Genomic DNA, 23,005 nt, shown 5'->3' on the forward strand with positions numbered 1-23,005 from the left:
ACATCTTTTACTTCCCTATTTCTACAGCTCCGAGAGCCTTTCAAATTTTTGTACTATGTCAGGGGGTCAAATGTATCCCTCTCTCCTATTAGTTTAGGCCACTCAGTTATCTCTCCAGCATCCCCGTGGAGAATGTGTAGAGTAAGCAGAAATTTCAGCAAAGATAGAGTCCCTTGTAACCTTGTTATCATGCCTGCATTGCAGTCAAGAAACGGGACTATCTTCACTGTGATTTAGAGCTAGCTGCTACAACCAAAATACCTTGCCTGGAATCTGGAAAGCTCTTGTAATTTTTGAGGGAAATCTTAACAGTTGCAGTTTCCATTTCCAAGAACTGTGGTAGGAAACATTTTTTTTTGGTAACAGAGGTTCTTCTGATAGTTAACTGCTAGGGAATTGCTATTTTACTTCTCTCTTAAATAAATGACATTTATTTACTTTTTCATTTGTAAAGAAGAGTTGGGTTTTTTTTCATGATTATCTGGAAGGCATCCAGTATTTACCTGAATTTCCTAGTGGAGTCTCGGACTGAAATACTATTTGTCAATCAGGTGGAATTGCCGATTTCAGTGTTTCTGGTGTTGCAGTTCTGGAAATCTATGTTTGATCTACCCAGGACAGTTCTTGTTAACATTAGTTGGTCATTGAACATTGTCATGTGCAAATGTGAGTTATAGAAATAAATGTCACATTAGAATTTTCCTTTAAATAAATGTGCCAGTTTCCAGATGTCCACGCAAGAGCTTTCATCATCAGCTCTTGAGCTGAAGGATATTGTCAAAACCTAGGCTGCCTTACGTGCCTTAATGCTTGCCCATGAAACAACATTGACTTTGTAGATTTATTCAGGTTTGCGTTAGGATTCTCTCATATAAAATGTCAGTCAAAATATCCTTTGAAAAGTACTTGTCACTGTAAGAAGGTCATCTACCTGATGCTGTTTGCAGAAAAAGCAAAACTATGATGCTGTAAAACTATAGTATTGAAACAAGGGAAAATGGTCATAATTTCAAATGTAATAATGTGTCAAGGAAATTACTACCGTGATTTATGACTAAAAAACTCTATGTTGTTAGCAAACCTATTTTAATTTGAATTTAATTTCAATTCTCAAGGCAGTGCAGGAACAAGCCAAACCAAATTATCAAATATATAAATTATATTCTTGTCCCAAAGCCCGAGTTCTAATTCAAAACTGGCATTTTCATTTCATCTTCCTGCTAATATCAACGACTCTGAAATCCCTGTCTTCGACCACATCCTCACCTGCCTTCATTTGCATATTACCCTTCTCCTTACAAAACTCTTATTCCTCCCCGAAAGAAAACTCCATCTATGACCTCCTCCAAAAGTATTTATTCAGCACTTCCTATGGGCAGAGAACTGTACTATGTACTTGGTAGAATACAATACATCAAAATTAGTGGACACATTCCCTACCCATAATAGGGAGGGAGACAGGCATTGATATGAATAAATGAGTGTTTATAATAAATAATTTAAAGCTATGTACAGTGCTTTGGGGTTGGGTCAATATAAAATGCCCAGGGGTCACAGATCCAAGTTCATAGATGGCACACCATAGAGAGTGAGCCTGGAAAACAAGGGCTTAATTTTGGAAGGCTTCTTGGAAATCAGTAAATAAATCAATCATATTTATTGAGCACTTACTGTGTGCAGAGCACTGTAATAGTGCTTGAGAGACTACAATACAACAGAGTTGGTAGACACATTCCCTGCCCTGAGTCAGAGCTCAGAGTCTAGTTGGGGAGGTAGACAGAAAGGAGTGGGAAAATAAGAAGTGAGGGCTTAGTCACGTAAGGCCTCTTGGAAGACATGGGCCTTCAGTAAGACGCCTCCTCTGCCTCTCACCCTATAACAGGCTCAATTCTGCTTCCTCGTCTGTTTTCCATTTACACCTACTCCCTGTATCACCAGCCCTTATACTTGGCATTAATATTGACTCATCTCTCTCACTCAATTTTCATATTAAATTAACCCATATTTAATCCAGTCAGTTCTACCTTCACAACCTTTCTTTTCTAGACAAACTGCATTTATCATATTTCACCTAACTACTGCACCAGTCTCCTCGCTGACCTTCCTGCCTTTTATCCTTCCCCACTCTAGTCCATATTGTTATCTGCTCCTTGCATCATTTTCTAAATAAATATTCAGTCCCCATATTCCCACTCCTCAAGGGCCTCTAGTGATTACCCATCCACCTCCTTATCATTGGCTTTAAATCAATATAATTTATTAATTTTATCAAGAATTGAGTTTATTGATAATAGTAAGAATAATAATAATTGTGGTATTTGTTAGGTGTCGGGCACTATACTAAGCACTAGGATGGATACAAGCAAAGCGGGTTGGACACAGTCTCTGTCCCAAATAAGGCTCACAGTCTTAATGCCCATTTTATGTATGAGGTAACTGAGGCACAGAGAAGTTGAGTGATTTGCACAGAGTCACACAGCAGGTAAGTGGAAGATCCGGGATTAGAACGCAGCTCCTTCTGACTTCCAGGCCTGTGCTCTATCCACTAGATCACACTGCTTCTTATGCACTTACTATCATGCAGAGCACCTTACTAAGCTCCATACAGCACCATGGAATATCATACTGTAGTAGCCTCCATGATGACCTCCCAGCCTCCTGTCTCTCCCCATTGCCGTCCATATTTCACTCTGCTGTCCAGATCATTTTTCTACAATAACATTCAAGACATGTTGACCCCTCCTCAAGAAAGTGATGTACTTGCCCATACATTCATTTGTTCAATAGTATTTACTGAGCACCTACTATGGGCAGAGAAATGTACTAAAAATGCTTGAGAGAATACAGTGGAACAGTAAGCTGACACATTCCCTGCCCACAATGAGCTTACAGTCTATAAGTGGGAGACAGGCATTAATGTAAATGTGTGTGTGTGTTGTGGAGCTAGGAGGAAGGAAGAATAATGGGGGCAAGAATAAAGGGTGACACAGAAGGGAGTGGGGGGAGAGGAAAGGGGAGCTTAGGGAAGGCCTCTTGGAAGAGATGTGCCTTCAATAAGGTTTTGAATGTGGGGAGAGTAATTGTCTCTCAGATTTGAGAAGTAAGGGCTTTCCAGGCCAGAGTCAGGACGTAGGCAAGGGGTTGGCGGTGAGATAGATGAGACTGTGGCACAGTGAGAAGGTTCTCAATAGAGGATCGAACTGTGCAGAATGGGTTGTAGTAGGAGAGTAGCGAGGTGAGGTAGGAAGGGGCAAGGTGATTGAGTACTTTGAAATCAATGGTGAGGAGTTTTTGCTTGATGCAAAAGTGACTGGGCAACTATTGGAGTTTTTTGAGGAAACGTCCTTGAAAGTCTACCTTCGCATCAAACAGAAACTTTTCACCATTGATTTTAAAGCACTCAATCACCTTGACCCATCCTACCTCATCTCACTACTCTCCTACTACCACCCAGACTACATACTTTACTCCTTAAAGGCTATTCTTGTTACTGTACCTCAATCTTGAATATTTCACAGCTGATCTCTCAACCACATCCTGCCTCTGGCCTTCCTCCTCCTATCTAGTAGACAATTACTCTTCTCTCCTTCAAAGCTTTATGGAAGGCACATCTCCTCCAATAGGTCTTCTCTGACTAAGCCCTCCTTTCCTCTTTTCCCACTCTATTCTGCATCACCCTGATTTGCTTCTTTTATTCATCCCCACTTCCAGCCCCACAACACTTATGTACATATCTGTAATATATTCATTATATTAATGTCTGTCTCTCTCTCAGACTGTAAGCTCATTATGGGCAGGGAATGAGTCTGTTTATTGTTCTATTAATTATTATGGTATTTGTTAAGTGCTTACTATGTGCCAAGCACTGTTCTAAGCCCTGGGGTAAATAGAGGGTAATCAGTTTGTCCCATGTGGGGCTCACGATTTTAATCCTCATTTTACAGAGGAGGTAACTGAGGCCCAGAGAAGTTAAGTAACTTGCCCAAGGTCACACAGAAGACAAGCGGCAGAACTGGGATTAGAACCCACATTCTTTAACTCCCAAGCCCATGCTGTTTCCACTAAGCCATGCTGCTGTGTACTCTCTCAAGTGCATACCCTCAGTACAGGGCTCTGACCACAGTAAGCACTCAATAAATATGATTGACTGATTGAACATTCCCTGTTTTGATATTCCTTCTCCATCTTTCTTTCCTAAATTTTATGCCTTCTCAGAAGTGTGACCAGAACTTTCTGGAAAATTCTGGTGTGAATTTATCATGGTTCCATAATCAATCAATATTAAGCAATATGGCTTCATGGAAAGGGCACCGACCTAGGATTTAGAGTACTTGGGTTCTAATCCCAGCTCTGTCACTTTTCTGCTTTGTGACTTCAGCCATGTCACTTGATTTCTCTGGCCTCAGTTTCCTCAACTATAAAATGGGAATTAAATCCTACTCTCTTCTACTTAAACTGTGACCCCCAAGATTATCTTGATTATCTTGTATCTGCCTCAACATCTAGAACAGTGTCTGACACATAATAAATGTGTAACAAATATAATAATAATACATAGTATGTGGTGTGCCAATAATAAGTGCAGAGCATTGTATTAAGCACTTGGGAGAGTATGACAGAATTAGGAGGATCATTTCTCTCACGCCACTTACAATATAATGGGGGAGATAGACAATGAAATAAATTACAGTGGGCTTTAATGACAATTTATACCTTACCATGACTCTAAGGTTTCTCCCCCCTTCCCTGTGATATTCAGAATTTTGTTGAGATTTTTGTTGAGATTTTTGGCTAATACACATTGAGCTCATAATTCTGGAGAAGAGTCCACAGTGATTCCAAAATTTCTTTCCTGTGCTATATCTGATATTATGGTATTATAACACGTATTATAATTTGGATGATGCTTCCTTAGATGTCTTATTGTGTACTACTCACACTGCAGCTCATGTATGAGTTATTTGCCTTAGGGAAGCTTGCTGAAGTTTATGCCCATGTTATTTCACCATATGGAACTGAAAGCTCATTGTAGGCTGGGAATGTGCCTATTTATTGTTATACTGTACTCTCCCAAGTAGTTAGTATAGTGCTCTGCATACAGTAAGCACTCAATAAATATGACTGAATGAATATGGAAGGGATCAATGTAATTTGCCAACCTGAAGATTTCTCTCTGTAGTGCAAATTTGATAAATATATTACATTTCTGAATAAGGCTGAACATTGCCAGGAGGGATAATGAAAGAATCAAAAAGCATCACTTTTCTCCCATATAAATCCACATGCAAATCTTAGCACTGTTATCAATGGCAGCCTACTATTTGTATTTTCCAATTAAAATCAGGCCATTTATCGGTAACCTCTCTCTCCTATCTCTTCTACATAGTTTTACATTCCTAATAGAATATTCTCAGTGATATGACCAAATGCCAAAGACATTTTGAAAAGCGAAAGATTTATCTACTCGTTACACCATGTTCCCTGAAACAACTCCAGCAGATATTTGAAGAGTGATATCCCTTGACAAGAACCATGCTCCCATTTTCCCTAATTTATTCTTTTAGACTATGGACTAGTTAATATTAAAATATCATTATAACATCATAACTAGTTTTTCATGTATGGAAGTTAAATTTACAGGTCTATTCTCCTCATCAACTATGAAACACAGTTTATAGATCAGCCACATCAGTGATTTTCTATACTTCCAGTAAAGTTTTGTTATTTTTTTTTCAAATATTAAGCCATATACTTTTACCAATAGTTCTATACCTTCTCCGGTAAATTTATTCCCAATTTATGGGTAATTGCCATCAGGGCTTGGTGGTCTGTTTACATCTAGTTTTGCACTTTTGGCTACAGTATTTTATGTTTTACAAAATTTATTCAATTTATCTGGCCTGCCTAATAGAAACTGAATTAAATTAAAAAGATGCAATAACTTCTTTGAATAATCTTTGGTAAAGAAAAAAGTGGGAGAAGGAAGAACAAGGATACAACTATTAGGAGTATGAAGAGTGTAAAATTAACAAATGACTGATTAAATAAGGTGTACATAAATAGATATGAGATCTTGGAATAATTGCACATCCATAAGATACCTAATAATGTTGGTATTTGTTAAGCGCTTACTATGTGCAGAGCACTGTTCTAAGCACTGGGGTAAACACAGGGGAATCAGGTTGTCCCACATGGGGCTCACAGTCTTAATCCCCATTTTACAGATGAGGGAACTGAGGCACAGAGAAGTTAAGTGACTTGCCCACAGTCACACAGCTGACAAGTGGCAGAGCTGGGATTCGAACTCATGAGCCCTGACTCAAAAGCCCGTGCTCTTTCCACTGCGCCACACTGCTTCTCATACCTGTATGTTTCTCATACCTTCTCATACCATACCTGTTAAAGTAACTAGATTTGCAGAGGTAGGAATTAATGGGGGAAGGCTCCTTTTGAGGAAGGCCTTTCAGATGGAGGGACAGTGATTATTTTTTTTTATCATTGTGCATTTTAAGTTCTTACTATCTATCAAGCACTGTACTAAATACTAGGATCGATAAAAATCCTTCAGGTCAAATATAGTCCCTGTCACATATGAGACTTAAATTCTAAGTAGGAGGGACAACAGATATTGAATCCCTATTGATGAAACTGAGGATAGGAGAATAATAATAATAATAATAATAATAATGGTATTTGATAAGCACTTATTATGTACCAAGCAAAATATTCTAAACACTGGGGTAGATACAAGGTAATCAGGGAGTCCCACGTGGGGCTCACAGTCTTAATCTAATATTAACTAGTCCATAGTCTAAAAGAATAAATTGGGGAGAAGCAGCGTGGCGCAGTGGAAAGAGCACGGGCTTTGGAGTCAGGGCTCATGAGTTCGAATCCCAGCTCTGCCACTTGGCTGTGTGACTGTGGGCAAGTCACTTAACTTCTCTGTGCCTCAGTTCCCTCATCTGTAAAATGGGGATTAAGACTGTGAGCCCCACGTGGGACAACCTGATTCCCCTATGTCTACCCCAGCGCTTAGAACAGTGCTCGGCACATAGTAAGCGCTTAGCAAATACCGACATTATTAAATACCGACATTATAATCCCAATTTTCCAGATGAGGTACCTGAGGCACAGAGAATGTAAGAGGCTTTCCCAAGGACACACAGCAACAAGTGGTGGAGCCAGGATTAGAGCCCAAGCCCAAGCCTGTGCCATTTCCAAATCTGTCAGATGGGGATTAAGAATGTGTGCCCCTTATGGCATTAATTTCTTGCCCAAGGTCACAGAGAAGTCAAGTGGTGGACCTGGTGTTTGATCCTAGGTCTTCCATCTCCCAGGTCCATGCTATTTCCAGTAGGACTTGCATGAGAATTATCTCATGCTGCTTTGAAGAATTTGAAGTGGGAGGAAGACAGGGGAGAAGGGCACAAGGAAGGTTTTTTGATGTGAAGAAGTCAATTTGAAAGGTACCTTGGGTGGCAAGAAGAATGTGAGCTAAAGGAGTGAATGAAGAGAGATGATATATAAGAAGAAGAAAACTGGTGGAGAAGCTTGAAGTTCATTATCAGAGGTTTCCATTTGATGCAGAAGGAAATGGGAGGCATTTGGAGGCTGTGTCCAACCTGATTATCTTTTATCTATACCAGTGCTTTGAACAGTCCTTGGCAAATAGAAAACATTTAATAAATATCACAATTTTTATTATTTTTTAAGTGACAGAGAAAGAGACATTTCAAATGATACTTGAAAAATCATAATCTGGGCAATAGTAACTGCCTCAACTAAAGAAAACCCAAAGAATGATAAAGATGTAAAACTGTAGACTGGGAGACTTATGAAGAGGCTGATACATTCTTCTAATTGAGAGATTACAGAGTTTAAACCAGGGTGACTGGAGAAGCAAATCCTTGAAACACCATGAAGGAGGAATTGTCAGGATTAAGGTATGAGAGGGAAAAGATAATGAGTTGTCAAAGCTGTTGCTATAGGTTTTATATTTATGGAACTGCTAACACAGTGGTGTTCAAAATGAGTGAGACTGGAAAAATCAGGAGTAGTGGGTTTAGGAGGGAAGATGAGTGAGGCAGATGAAAAGACAGCAAATGAGACTAAGAAGAAGTGAATAGAGATATAAGAGAATCAAGTGAGTATCGTGTTGCTACAACAAAGGTCTGATAGCATTTCCAGAAGAAGCAAGTGCTTCAATATGTCAAAGCCTTTGGGCAGAGCAGAGCCCAATAGACTTTAGTTAGTAAGAAGTCATTGGAAGTTCTACTATGCTTTCAGAATTCTAAAATTTAAAGCATAATTCCAGTGGAAAGTTCACAAAGGATGGACTCGTCATGAGCCTCATTTGCACCTGCTGGAGTGGATCAGTCAATTGCATTTATTAAGTGCTTATTGTATGCAGAGTACTCTATGAAGTGCTTGAGAGAATATAGTACAACAGATATGGGCTACAGTGATGGATGGAATGTCAGGGGAAAATGAAGAATTCTGTTTTGGACAGAATGTGCGATGTTGACAGGCTACTGACCAAAAGACTTCCTTAGGACCAGAGGAAATATGAGACTGCAGAAAAGGGAGGTTCAGGACAGGTGAGGTAGATTTAGGAATCATCGACAAAGAAATGGTACCTGAAGCTAAGGAAATGAATGAGTTATCTGAGGATGGGTGTGTAGAAGGAGACTAGAAAGGAATCCAGTACTGAGCCTTGAAGAACTCCCACAGTTAGAAGTTGAGAGATCATTAGTTTTAACAAGAAGGAAGTCATTGGTGAACTTAGAGAGATCATTTCCTGCAGACTGAAGGGGGAGGGATCCAGATGGGAAGGGGTAAGGGAGAATTTGGGTGAAAAACTCAAGTTCAGTGCTGTTTTCATGGTGCATGCATTACATTATTTAATTCTATGTGATGTCCTCAACTCAGAACATGAACTCCCTGTGGGCCAGGACTATGTCAAAATTGATTTCCTGGAATTTTTCATATATATTAGTAATATTATTACTTCTATTACTAATACCAATATCACTGACTTTTTCTTCATAGGGTAGTACTTAATCCTATCATTTAAAGTCCGTATAGAAACACCAGAAGAGGTTCAGCATATTTGGACACATTACATAACTATGAACAGGAGATAGGGACAAACTACAGTAAAGTATCATGAAAAATCAGCACTTCTAATATCAGCTATAATGGAATAATTTGTTTTTTACAAGTCTCCTTTTTCAAAGTAGAGTGTCATTTTTCATCAATAACAGGGCATATTTTTCAGGAATTTTTCCAGCTATGCATAAAAATAATTAGATAGTGAATAATAGAAAATCATCAATAAGATCATGCTTTGTGGTCTACATCATTCCTTCTGCTATAGTTATTCTACATGCGTTTTGTCCAAAAATTACACATTTAGAAATTCAATATCCATATGCTTCTTCATATATAAGGTGAAAAAAAGTCCCTGTTGGGATATCTCTTAGCATTCCCTAGAAAATGTACACTATTCACACTACCTGCATTTTAATAGAGGAAGTATGTGTAATGAGAAATTTAATTGCATTTCTTGCTAAGCACTATATGACCTTATCAAATCAGACTTTACAATATCCTAAGGATAAATTTGGTGTACTGCTAAATATGAAAGCAAAGATAAATTCTACCAACAGCAAGAATACAGAATAACCCCAAATATGCACTAATATTACCACTAAACCTTAAAGTTTATTTATAAATATGTTGAAGTTCAATCTATGAAATAATTTTCCACCTATGTACTTTCACATTAATGATGATTCTATATGTAGAGATATGCCCCATCCCATGCATATAGTTCAGAGGACTGTAGGGAAAAATGATTTTCAACTTGATTCTTCCTAACATCAAAAGCAAAATAGGGTGGTCCTGTTGAAAAAGCAGAATGGCAGTCTCAAAATGTGACTGCCTTTGGACAAGAAATTAAACATAGTTACCGAAGGATCAGCATCAGTTTGAACTTGACCCATTTATTTGGCTAAGTCTTCAGAGATGTTCAGATATGCTGCCTCAGCACTGTGCCGCCTCATTCATTTTCTAAGTGGCTTAAACTACATTAGTTGTTGGCCTAGTGAAAAGGTGATGGTGCTAAGAAAGACAGAAGTGGGACACAGAAACACCAATGCTAAACTTGATTTGTTTTCTGTGTCTGTGAGCCTGGTTTCTTCCCCGCAGAAAGTGGCCTCTCCATCCAGGTCCACTAACACAATCCCTCCTTGAGCACCCTCTCTCTCTCTCTCTCTCTATGTCCCTTTCATTCATTCAATAGTATTTATTGAGTAGCTACTATGTGCAGAGCACTGTACTAAGCGCTTGGAATGAACAAGTCAGCAACAGATAGAGACAGTCTCTGCTGTTTGATGGGCTTACAGTCTAATCGGGGGAGACGGACAGACAAGAATAATGGCAATAAATAGAGTCAAGGGGAAGAACATCTCGTAAAAACAATGGCAACTAAATAGAATCAAGGTGATGTACATTTCATTAACAAAATAAATAGGGTAATTAATATATACAGTTGAGCAGATGAGTACAGTGCTGAGGGGATGGGAAGGGGGAGGGGGAGGAGCAGAGGGAAGGGGGGGGGGGGAAGAGGGTTAAGCTGCGGAGAGGTGAAGGGGGGGGGTGGTAGAGGGAGTAGAGGGAGAAGGGGAGCTCAGTCTTGGAAGGCCTCTTGGAGAGTCAAGGTGATTGAGTGCTTTAAAATCAATGGTGAAAAGTTTATGTTTGATGCGAAGGTAGACTTTCAAGGACATGTTTCCTCAAAAAACTCCAGTGGTTGCCCATTCACTTTTGCATCAAGCAAAAACTCCTCACCATTGATTTCAAAGTACTCAGTCACCTTTCCCCTTCCTACCTCACCTCGCTACTCTCCTACTACAACCCATTCTGCACAGTTCGATCTTCTGGATGACAGTGCCAAAATGACTCCCTGGAGGAGTTAGGGTAGCTATAATTTTGTTCTTCTGCTCCATTCTTTCTCTCTGTTTGGGGAGGCTGGGTCAATGTGGACAGGAAATTGTGATGCTCATGCTGGCGATGGTGGCAGTGATGGAACTGCTCTCCGTGCTCAGCCCAAGAGTTGAGTGTGAGTGTGGGACAGGTAAGGAGATTGATTTTGTTTTTTCAGAAACATTCTGTCTCTCTACCAATTTCTAGGTTTTACTGCATCAGAAGATAGCATATCTTCCAAGCAATCAGATCCTATTTAGAGGAACAGGTCAGTGATTCAATAACTGGCCATGAATCAGCTCCTTCACCTGCATGGAAGGCAATAAGATATGGGCACCCAGAGGTAGTTGTAATTCAATCAGAAGTACCTGAGGCAATGTGCACTGTGCCATAGAGCCATCAACACAACAGGGCAGAATGCATGTAAATCTAGTGAAGACAATATTGAGCTTCCTGTATCAGTCCCACTGGTTTACATCCATATCCTCCAGAAAACTATATACATTCTCAGAAATGATAATGCTACATAATGTCTCTTAAATGAGCTTATGGGGAGAGGGGAAGAAAGAGAAAGTGTAGTATATTTTATATTCCACCATCAAGATTAATCCACAGAAGACTCAGAATCGCAGAAGGTAGAATTTACTAAGAACACAAAGTTTCACCAATCTCAAATATTCCAATAAAGTCTAAAGATGTCTTTTGTCTTACATTTTCATATTTGACACAGAAAACAATTAAATCTAGTGCTGATAAGAGTTGTTTGTGGCTTTTTAAGTTTGTGAAGTTTCAAGTTTAAATGGAAGTGAAAAAACTGACAATATAGAATGAATATAAAAATAGAGGTTTACATTTCTCACCAAATCTCAGCCAAAAATATTTTTGAGGTTTCAATAACCAGACTTAAAAAAATCATAATTGAAGAATTGATTTCCATTAACAAATGATAGCAACTCATAATTTATCTTCAAATTGATCTATTTTATTTTGAAGTGCTAGATTTTCAATCTAAAATTGGTGGTGCACATTCCACATATCTTAAGAAGACAGCTTGAAGGCAGATTTTTTTTCAGATATAATACGATGTATGACACACTTCTAAAATTAAAATCTCACTCTTAAAATGCAGTGCTTAGGGATATTGCATCATTAGTATGGCATCCAATGCAATGATAAAAGTATGCAGAAAATCCAGTAGCCCTATTTCTATTCAATTACTCCTTTTTTTTCTTTTTTTTAACCATTGATCTGTACTGCAATGGTGCACCAACTACCTATAGTGATTGATGAATAGGCATAACCACAGTAGCAGCTAGAAATAGTATTTTCAAATACTACTGATTGAAAAAATATGATAGTTAATTGGAAAATCAATATTATGAAGCTAATGAGACTTGATAGACATATAGTCTCATTTTTGGTGACTTCTCCAGGATTTATTATTATAGAGGCTGCTTTCCAACAATGATTATTCCCTATTCAAGTCTACTAAAGCTGGATTTAGGCATTTGTAGTAAAGAGGGGATGGAGAAAGGGAGAAAGTAGCATCGAACAATGTTCCTGGTTCCTCTGCTGCAGGGTCACCCCTTCCCTCAAGACCACCCATTTAGCCTCCCCAGTTTTCCTGGTGCTGAAAGCCTCATTGCTTAGGAAGTATGACTTCAATGCAGATTCACCTTGCTGCCATGAGAAATAGGCTACAGTGGATGCTGACAATGACAGTCAGAAGACTGAGAATAAAGTCCTGGTGTGTGTGTTTGAGGTATGAAGATGGGCTGGTGGTTTGCAAAAACTATATATGAGAGTGGAGGGCTTGGGGAACTCACTTTCCTTCCCCCAGATCCAGAAGCACTTCCTCAACCGGAGGGGACTGCATCACAAGAAGCAGATTTTCCTTTCAATCAAATCCTGCCTGGGGGAACCAACTGAAGGAGATGGGAGGGGCAGGTCGTAAACAAATGTTTTAATTAGAGGAATCCTAGAAACAAAGGTTGACATGCTTCTGGTTTAAATCATAAAGATATGGGGCTCAATCTTAAACAGGAAGGGACAGAAACTGAAGTTGTCACAAGCAGCAATCTCACAGCAACATTCTTATAATTGTTGTTGCTTGGAAAGGTGTAATAGGAAGCAAATGATGAAAGATACAAATATTTAGAACTGAAATTAGATTATCTTAATTATGCTTTTTTTCTTTGATTTATTATTTTTTTTAAGGTTGTGCAGAAAGGACTTGGTTATCCAATACAAAATAGAATTACTAGCAAATTTTATGACTGTTCCAGGATGAATGCTTCATATTCATTTTCTAGGTCTGACTTTCAGTGCTATTTTAATTGCTTCTATTCTTTCCAAACATTTTTAACGTTTCCATATGTTTTTCAATCTGTCGCATTGTAAATGATTACAATTATGCTCAGGTGGGTGGGAGGGCAGAAATCCATAAATGGAGGCAGCAGAGTATATTTGAATTAATTAGATGCTGCTAAATATAGTTTCAGAGCTTTTCTTAAATAGAAATAAACAGCAATTTCCTAGGCTTTTTCCTAAAGCAGCATTTTTCAAATAGATCACAAGAGAAATTTTGAGGATGTCATGGAAATTAGCGTTATGATATTTTGAAAAACTGGTAAGGGATAGCACCAGAAAACTGTAGATTTTAGAGATACCTACAAGTGCAGTCCTGGGTCCTTCCCCAACATTACTTTCATCTCAGCCTTTAAAACAAGCTGTAAATTTACCAGATTTCAGAACTCTTAAAGATAATGGAAACTTGAAAAAGAGGGGAGAAAGATGGGAGGGGTTTATGGAACAGAAAGGACAGAGGAAAATGGGTTAAAAGGGAATAGAGACAAAAATGACAAAAGGGGAGAAGAAAAGAAGGGGAGGACATATAAGGAGAAAGAAAGGGAGAAAAATTGATGAGGAAGGGAAACAAGGAAAAGGGAAAATGAAGAGGAACCTCTAGAATCAATGCTACATAAAATGAGAAAACACCTGGATACAAAGTAGTCTTGCAGAAGCTATAAGAGAGAAAAAGAAGGTGACCTAATCTTTAGATTTCTGCAAAAAGTTCTTGTTTATCATGTTTACCAGGGGAATTACACAAAATTTCAAAGATATTACCACAATTACCGTCATCAGGAAGAAAGGGAGCTGGTTAGCTCGGTCATTTCACTGCTTTCCACTGTCACCAAGTTCTAGGCAAAATCTCATTCTCTCTATCTAGAGAATGAGATCAGTCACACACTACCTGAATCCCAATTCCACTTCAGGTCAAAATTCAACATAGCACAGTATGTATATTCTTTTCAGTACAACAGAAATAGCAAAACTGCAGAAGCAATTTGAACACTCCTACACTGTACTGTTTTCATAACACCTACATCACCTAACACAAATCAAAATACAAGGACTTTGGAAATTGCTAAGCAATTTAATGTGCCCTGAGAAATTCATCACGATACACTAATTACACCATACCAGTAAGGATAACTGAATCAGAATTGACTTAGGAGGTGGGAATTAATTGCAGAAGGCTCGAAGGAGGCAAGAGCTTAAGGTAGAGCTGAAGTGTGCTAGATTTTGTGGAGAAATAGAAGGAGGGAAGGAGTTCCACTCAGAGGAAACATTTAGAAAAAGAGGTCCAGGATGAGAATGTCAAGACCAAGATACATCTAGAAGGTGACGGGTGAGGAAACAGCAGCTGAAAATAATTGACTGTAGAATGGGAAGAGCCAGTGGAGATCACTGAAGCAAATGATATGCCTGGTATGGAATAAGTACTTAAATACAAGTGCTAAGTACAGGGCTCTGCACATATTATTGTGCTATGAATACAGTAAGTGCTTAATAAATATGATTGAATGAATGAACAAATACATAATAATACAGTTTTTGCTTAATACAGAAAGAAATGGGTAGCCACTAAAGGATTTTAAGGCATGAATCAAAAATGTGTAGTGAAGACATGGTGATATAAAAGACATATATAAATTTACATTTGTTCATATATAAAATATTTTGATATAAATATATAAATGTAAATATAATTTGATAAAATTATATAAATGTAAATATAATTTCTTCTATACACACATATATAGGTCTACATATATAAAAGTCATATATATAATTTACATTTGTTCATGTATAAAATATTTATAAATATATATACATAAAAATATATAATCTAAATACAATTTCTTCTATACACACATATGTAGGTCTATATTAGAAGTGTCAGTCTGATTTATGTGGGTGAACTAGCCAAAATGGACAAATAGTAGGTTAAAGATGACTTACTTGAAAATTGGATGGCAAATCCTGATTTACTGATGTAAAAGTCAGTGTCAAACTGGATAGTCACTATATTGAGGGTGCTGTGAATGCCCTCTGGAATAAGTGATCCACTAATTTCCTTCAGTAACATCTCATTTTCAGGTGGGCCATCCCAAACTCGGATAATGTCATGTGATGCCTCAGTATCAAAGGCAAGAAACTGTAGACTGTGAAATAACCAAAATTATAAGCTTAATTTTTAGCAACAGTATCTAAATTTATATTTGGAATTGTAGGAAAAGTACAAACAAAATTCCCTTGCATAGTCTCTTCAGAGTAAAACTTCTAAATGAGCTACTTTTCTTCAGAGTTAGCATGCATTCCATCACTAAAATATATGACAGCATAGGTGGTATACACAAAATAAAATGTACTTTATATTAACCAAATATTTAAAATTTTTATGAACATAATTGATAAATAGTCATGGGTTTCAAGCATTCAGAAACCACTGATATTAGAATTTTATACAAATCTATCATCACCATTCTTCAGATTGTTATATTTTGATGTTACTATGTATTGGAGGGTTAATAAACTATAAGGCTTGAACAAGATGGATTAAGTTCAAATAATCAAATTTAAATTTGCCAGACCACATTACTTCCAAAATATTAAATCTTTCAAATATACACAATTTGCATAATTTCATAAATGCTAGCATTGCTTTACCTACAAAGACAAAAATAAGGAGTGAGTCAAGCAGTCATGATGGAAATTTAGAATTTTCAAGATATATTTTCTTCTCAATGTTTCCAACTAGTTTATCCTCTTTTCTTATCATTCAAATGATATTTGATCTGTTCTGTACAAATAGAGGGACATTTGCCCTGCTGAAAATAAAGCTTTGAAGAGATATACAGCACACTTGATACATAAGCAGCGTCGCTCAGTGGAAAGAGCAAGGGTTTAGGAGTCAGAGATTGTGGGTTCTAATCCCAGTTCTGCCACCTGTCACCTTCTAATCCCAGCTCTGACACATGTCAGATGTGTGACTGTGGGCAAGTCACTTAACTTCTCTGTGCCTCAGATACCTCGTCTGTAACATGGGGATTAAGACTGTGTGCCTCACGAGGGACAACCTGATTATCCTGTATCTACCCTAGCACTTAGAACAGTACTCTGCACATAGTTAGTGCTTAACAAATACCAACATTATTATTTGTAAGGCTTCAACAATTATATAAGAAGAATATGAAAATGGATTACTCTCCTCCTCCCCTAGTAAAGTAAGCATCCAGTGGTATTAGGTATTGAGTTAAATAAGTGAAATAGTATTACTGGAATTAGAATTAAAGCTTGAAAAGTATCATTCCAGACAGCAAGTGTGCATCATAATGATTATAATAACATTGATAGTAATAATAATGGCATCTATTAAGCACTTACTATGTGCCAGGCACAGTATTAAGTGCTAGGGTAGATACAAGGTAATCAGGTTGGGCACAGTCCATGTCCCACAGTCTCAATCCCCATTTTACAGATGGAGCACAGGGAAGTGAAATGACTTGCCCAAGGTCACACACCAGACAAGTGGCAGAGTCAGGATTAGAGCCCAGGTCCTTCTGACTCCTGGACCCACTCTCTATGCACTAGGCTACATTGCTTCTCCATCACCATGTACCCAAACAGCATAAATAACACTAGTTATTCCTGAATAAAAAAATTTATTCACCTGACAATGTTTCCTGGATCCACTTCAATCATCCACATACATCGCAGATTATTGTCATAAGGAAAGGGATAGCCAGGAGATAAGATTCTTCCTGATGATTCTCCTTTGAAACGCCCTCCACATTCAGCTAATGAAAACAAAATTTGGTATTAATTTTATCACAATGAATATTTGCCAATGGTTTATTTTTAATATTGATAAAACATTACTCCTCTTTCTCAAAAGTAATAATTATTATTTAATGGCAACTACATATTTGAGACATAAATCAAAAAGCAATGAAAAACAGGCAAAAAATGAGGTCTTCAATAGGACACCATCCTGCAGATTAGACAAATAGGTATAGTAAGAAGAAAGTCACAAATGAATGCTATGTAAACACTTAAATATTTGCTTTTCCTTAGAAAACAACAGATAACAAATTACTCACTGCTTGAAGATAGCACTTATCTTTGGGCACGTGAATGATACGTAATGATTCAAAGACCCTCACCCCTACCCCAGGCTTTCCAAATTTTATTAACCTTTCTTTTTTTAAAAAAAATTATTATAAGCTCTTTCCCTATTGACCACCCAAAAAAGAAAACAAAACTGTGATTACATTTCCCACTGAAGTTAAAATGTCATTTGATTTTGATTTAACATTCTCCCCTATATTTGCTTACAAAACATTTTACCTTGATTTTACTGAATTCTAGGTCCAGTTTTATCAAAAGGGCAATCTTAATGCATTTATTGATAATTATAATAATAATGGTATTTGTTAAGTGCTTAACTATATGCCAAACACTGTACTAAGTGCTGGGGTGGATACAATCAGATCGGGTTGGCTCCTATCCCATGTGTGACTCACAGTCTCAAGGCCCATTTTACAGATGAGGTAACTGAGGCCCAGAGTGGTGAAGTGACTTGCCCAGGATCACACATCAATCAAGTGGTGGAGACAGAATTAGAACCCATGACCTTCTGACTCACAGGCCCGTGCTTTATTCAGATCTATATTTCCTAGTGTAATTAGTAGGTCCAATACCATCTAAGACTCTTCACTCCCTAAGAACCCCAAAAGAATTTCTTGCAAGAATCCCTCACAGGTATTTAGCTAGAGAATGAGATAGATTACTGCTTTTCATAGTGAAAATAAAAATTATAAATGGAAAATAAAACTCAGGAGAATTTAGGGAATTTTAGACTATGTCAAATATCTGGAACATCAATTAAACTGTAACTTCCAAACGTTCCTATCAGCGAGTTTCAATACCACAGTTACCTTATCACTCATTCTTCTCACCTTTACACAAATGAAATGCATTGCAATATGTATTGCCTCAGTGTTTTTAAACTGACAATGTTTCAGGGCCACATTATTGATGATCCCATTTGGCAATTTTATAATGGGCTTGACTCTAAGGTAATGTTGACCAAACTGACTCGATTGGCTGGCCATATCATTATGATCATCTCAAGAGCTTATCTGGCTAGCCAAATTTATTGTGTAGTTGCCAGAGCCCAGATCCACTCTTGGCATCAACTGCTTTCACATGTCTATGGATATAGATTAGTGATGCTCAGGAGCTTGTACAGAAATGTTCTTCCTTCAGTTTTGTTGGTGGATGAAAAGCAATAACCCCCACTGTAAGTCTGTTCTTACAGTGACTTCTTGGAAGATCTGTGGTATTTTCTCAACATTCTGTATACAAAGAGTTTTTTTATAGCTATATAAGGACCAGATACTGCCCATGCTTAAAGAGTTCTCTGTGGCACTGGATAATAATAGTAATAAAAATAATTGTTGTATATTTTAAGCACTTACTATGTGATAGGTACTGTACTAAGCACTGGGCTCTAAACAAGCACATCGGGGTGGACATAGTCCCTGTCCCCCATGGGGCTCAGAGTCTCAATCCCCATTTTACAGATGAAGTAACTGAGGCTCAGAGAAATGAAGCAACTTGCCCATGGTCACACAGCAGACGAGTGACCGAGCCAGGATTATAACCCATGATCTTCTGACTACCAGGCTCTTGCTCTATCCACTTCACCATGCTGCTTTCTCCCAAGGTGCCTAACCATTTTCCATGGTTGAGGCAATATGTTCATATATTGCCCAATTCTCTAAATTTTATACGATCTCCATCTCAATCCCCATCTCCATATCAGTTGTGGCTGGTCCCCTCTAGTGGAAGACAGTTGTAGGCAGGGAACATGTCTATCAACTCTGTTATTTTGTATTCTCCCAGGCACTTAGTACAGTGCTCTGCACACAAGTGCTCAGTGAATACGATTGAATAGTGGAACGCATGTTCAAAATATTATTGAAGTGCTGCTACCATACCCATGGGATCCTTTCTCTGGATGGAAGAACTGTCTTCACCAGTATTGTTGTAGTCCGTCTGAAGGTATATAATTTATTAGATATAAACAACTATGTTAACGCTGTACTTTCCTAAATGATTAGTGCAGTTCTCTGCACACAATAAATGCACAAAAAAAGATTGATTGATGTGTTTTCTTCTTTGAATCATTATAGAGACAATCTTAACAGAGAAGAATTTAATTGGAAATCAGTAGGATGTAGACTGTTCCAAATTCAGGCCACCCAAGGACTTTTGTAGACTAGATATAAGGAGAATAGCAAATCCATTTTATCAACACCTTCATGAACTATGCTGTTTCCCAAAATAGACCAGATACAATATTCCTGCATGTTCAATAATTAAAATGTAACCTTCATTCACAATTAAAAAGCAAATAAAACAAAGCTATTACATACAATTCTCCAAACATGATATAGTGAAGTCCCTGCTGTACTGGATCATCTTGATATGCATTAAATGAATGACTAAAGAATAATTTTTCAGACTAAAATGATTTCATTCAAATTTTTTAAATGAATTACCAATACAGGATGGTAGAGGATAATCCCATGCCCGTCTCTCTCCTGTCATGCATTTTAGAATGCTACTTCCATGGAGTGTGTACCCTGGATTACATCCATAAATAATGGTGCTGCCAGCAAAATGGCCTTGGTCACTGATCTTGTATCCAAATTGTGGCACCCCAGGATCCTCACAGTGTGAGAGTTCAAAGCCTGTGTGAAAGAATGATAGAAAATGATTTATGGACCCAAAATAATAATTATGCATATCATATATACATAATAAAGCCTTTTTTTAATGGTACTTGTTAAGCACTTATTTCTTGCCATACACTTTTCTAAGAACTGGGTTAGATACAAGCTAATCAGGTTGGACACAATCCATGTCCCACATAGCCTCATAGTCATAATATCCATTTTACAGATGAAGTAACTGAGGCACAGATAAGTTAAGTGACTAGCCCAAGGTCACACAGCAGACAAGTGGCAGAGACGGGACTAGAACCCAAGTCCTTCTGATCCTCAGGCCCATGCTCTACCCACTAGGTCACACTGCTTCTCTGTTTGTTTAATGGCACCCAGAATGGTGATAGCAGTTATTCCAAATAAAACATTTTCTTTTTTTAAATCAAGAAAAAACATAAAAATGTGAAGTATATCCCTAACCTTCTCAAGAATCTTTGCTAAATATTTTTTGGAACTCTTTCCATGTAAACCTTCACTTTATTTTTCAGGAGCAAACCTTTCAGAAATAAATTAGGTACAAATATTTCTAAATTCTCTATTTTTTATTTTATTTTTTGTTAAGTGCATACTATTTTCCACAGACTGGACTAATTCTCATTATTATGGATAAGGTCACTGAGGCAAAGAGAAGAAAAGTTACTTGTCCAAGGTCACCTAGCAAATAAGTGGTAGAGCCAGGTCCTCTTACTCCTAAGCCAGGGCTCTTTCCACTAGTCCATGCTGCTTCTCTTTGTTTCAGTTTTAACTGAGTCCCAGGCACAAGGACCATTCAAGATTTCATATCATATGTTATATTCTGATTTGGAAATATTGTCTTTGTGACTGATCGAGTTTTTCAGAAAATGGCCTCAGTAATAACATTTCATATTTGGATCACACCCAGGCCAATAATTTGAATTAGTGAAGCTACACTGGCAGAGAGGGAGACCGTAAAAATATTGTCAGACACTAATTCTGTTGCAAGAAAATAATGAATTCCATAAGTTTCTAGCAAAAGAATATCTTTACTACCTTCAGGCAAGACTATGTCCGTAAATGTTCTTTTACAGAAAGGACAAACAGGATGAAAACACCTTTGAAAAGCCTTTGTCTATTAGTAAATTATCTTGTTAAATATTATCAGTTAAATATTCAATACCTTTTAATGCTCTAGGATAATTATATTTTCCCATCACTAAATGCTTCATTTAATTCAATGAAACATTAATGCATATAAAAATGGTTATTCTGCTTTCATTCTGCTGGAAACTGCAGGAATGGCATGGTAAAATTTAAAACTGTAGCTCAAGCAGTCCAGGGTTGTCCACAAAATAAATCATTGCACCTTCTTGATCAATTCATTTCTGTATACTGGGTTGATCTATTGTTGTAGATCTACTGTTGTAACAAAGTGTAAACTAATAAAGGCATTGATCTTAAAATGCAAATGCCTATCATTTATGTTTGTGTTCAAATATCTTTGGTTTTGCAAATATATGTGCTGGGAAATAAAGGTGTATTACGAATTTTTTGGAGGAAAAAGAAACCTCTATAAAGCACAGCCTAGTTCTCAACAAATTAAGGGGAGAGGGTAGCAATGCTCATCATCTTTATTTTGAGTTTGTGCTACCACCTGGAAGAAAAACAGTGCTACGTCACAGACATAGTGCAGCAAGGTGCAGTCTTAATCCCATGCACACTTTAAAGGCACACCCTGTTGATGGCTATTTCATTTCATTATGATTAGCATCATTAACATTGTTTTCATAAAAATAGTTATGGTACTTATTAAACGCTCATTATGTGCCAAGTACTGGGCTAGCTGATTATTATCAGGCTAGATCAGACATTGCCCTTGCACTTGAATTTGTGCCCTTGTTTCACCCCTCCTTCAGCCGCACAGCACTTATGTACACACCCGTAATTCATTTATATTGATTTCCATCTCCCTCTCTAGAATGCAAAGTCAGAGTGAGCAGTGAGCGTGTCTACCTTGATCTATAACAGTAAGTGCTCAATGAATAGAATTGATTGATCTATTGATTAGATAAAGTCCCTGTCCCACATGGGGCTCACAATCTAAGAGAGAAAAGGGAACTGATCTTTTATCCACATATTAGATTAGAAAACTGAGGCACAGAGAGGTTAAACAACTCACCCAAGTCACACAGCAGGCAAGTGGCAGCCAGAGATAGGACTAGAAACCAGGAAATGATCTCATTTCCACAAGGCCATGCTAACTTCATTATGAATGCAACACGTTCTCTCAGGTTATATTAAGTTCAGGACTCTTGCTGACTTTTGGGGGCTTCAATGCATTTGGCAGCACATTCCCAAATACCTACTTCCAGCAGTGCCATAGCGGGGCTGAGAGCTTCCTGGTAGTGTAATGGGAAGGAACTTTACATAGCATGCATGGAAAGGCTGGGAAGGGGCTTGGAAGCTTCTGGAGTTCCTCTTCCTCATGTTTATCAGATATTAAACTTATCCGGCTCCTTAATTAAATATAAGGTTCCTTTTGAAGCTGGGTAAAGACAGAACATTTAAACTAATAAGTCAATCCATTAATGTCTGTATAGTAGGGAAGACAGACATTAATGTACATAAATGAATTATGGATATGTACATAAGTGTTGTGGGGCTTATTAAGAGGTGATTAAAGCATGAAAATCTAAGTGTAAGGGTGACACAGAAGGGAATGGGGAAAGAGGGAATTAAGACTTTGTCAGGGAAGGCCTCTCAGAGGAGATGTGCCTTCAATAAGGCTTTGAAGTGGGTATGATGACTGACAGCAGGTTATGAAGAGGGAGGACATTCCAGGCCAGAGGCAGGAAATGGCTGGTGAAATAGATAAGACTGAGGTGCAGTTAATAGATTGGCAATGGAGGTGTGAAGTGTAAAGG

The 23,005-nt window shown here is 37.8% G+C and overlaps 1 protein-coding gene across 1 annotated transcript in view; it reads right to left on the reverse strand.

Moving 5' to 3' along the window:
- CSMD3 (CUB and Sushi multiple domains 3) overlaps window positions 1-23,005 on the reverse strand; it is a 778,187-nt gene that overhangs the window by 261,340 nt on the left and 493,842 nt on the right. Inside the window, 3 exon segments of the mRNA XM_029063925.2 lie at window positions 15,292-15,494; window positions 17,003-17,129; window positions 19,899-20,090. Of these exon segments, the coding sequence (XP_028919758.1) occupies window positions 15,292-15,494; window positions 17,003-17,129; window positions 19,899-20,090 (522 nt within the window).

Source organism: Ornithorhynchus anatinus, chromosome 4 (assembly GCF_004115215.2).
Source record: "Ornithorhynchus anatinus isolate Pmale09 chromosome 4, mOrnAna1.pri.v4, whole genome shotgun sequence".
NCBI classification, from domain to species: Eukaryota; Metazoa; Chordata; class Mammalia; order Monotremata; family Ornithorhynchidae; genus Ornithorhynchus; species Ornithorhynchus anatinus.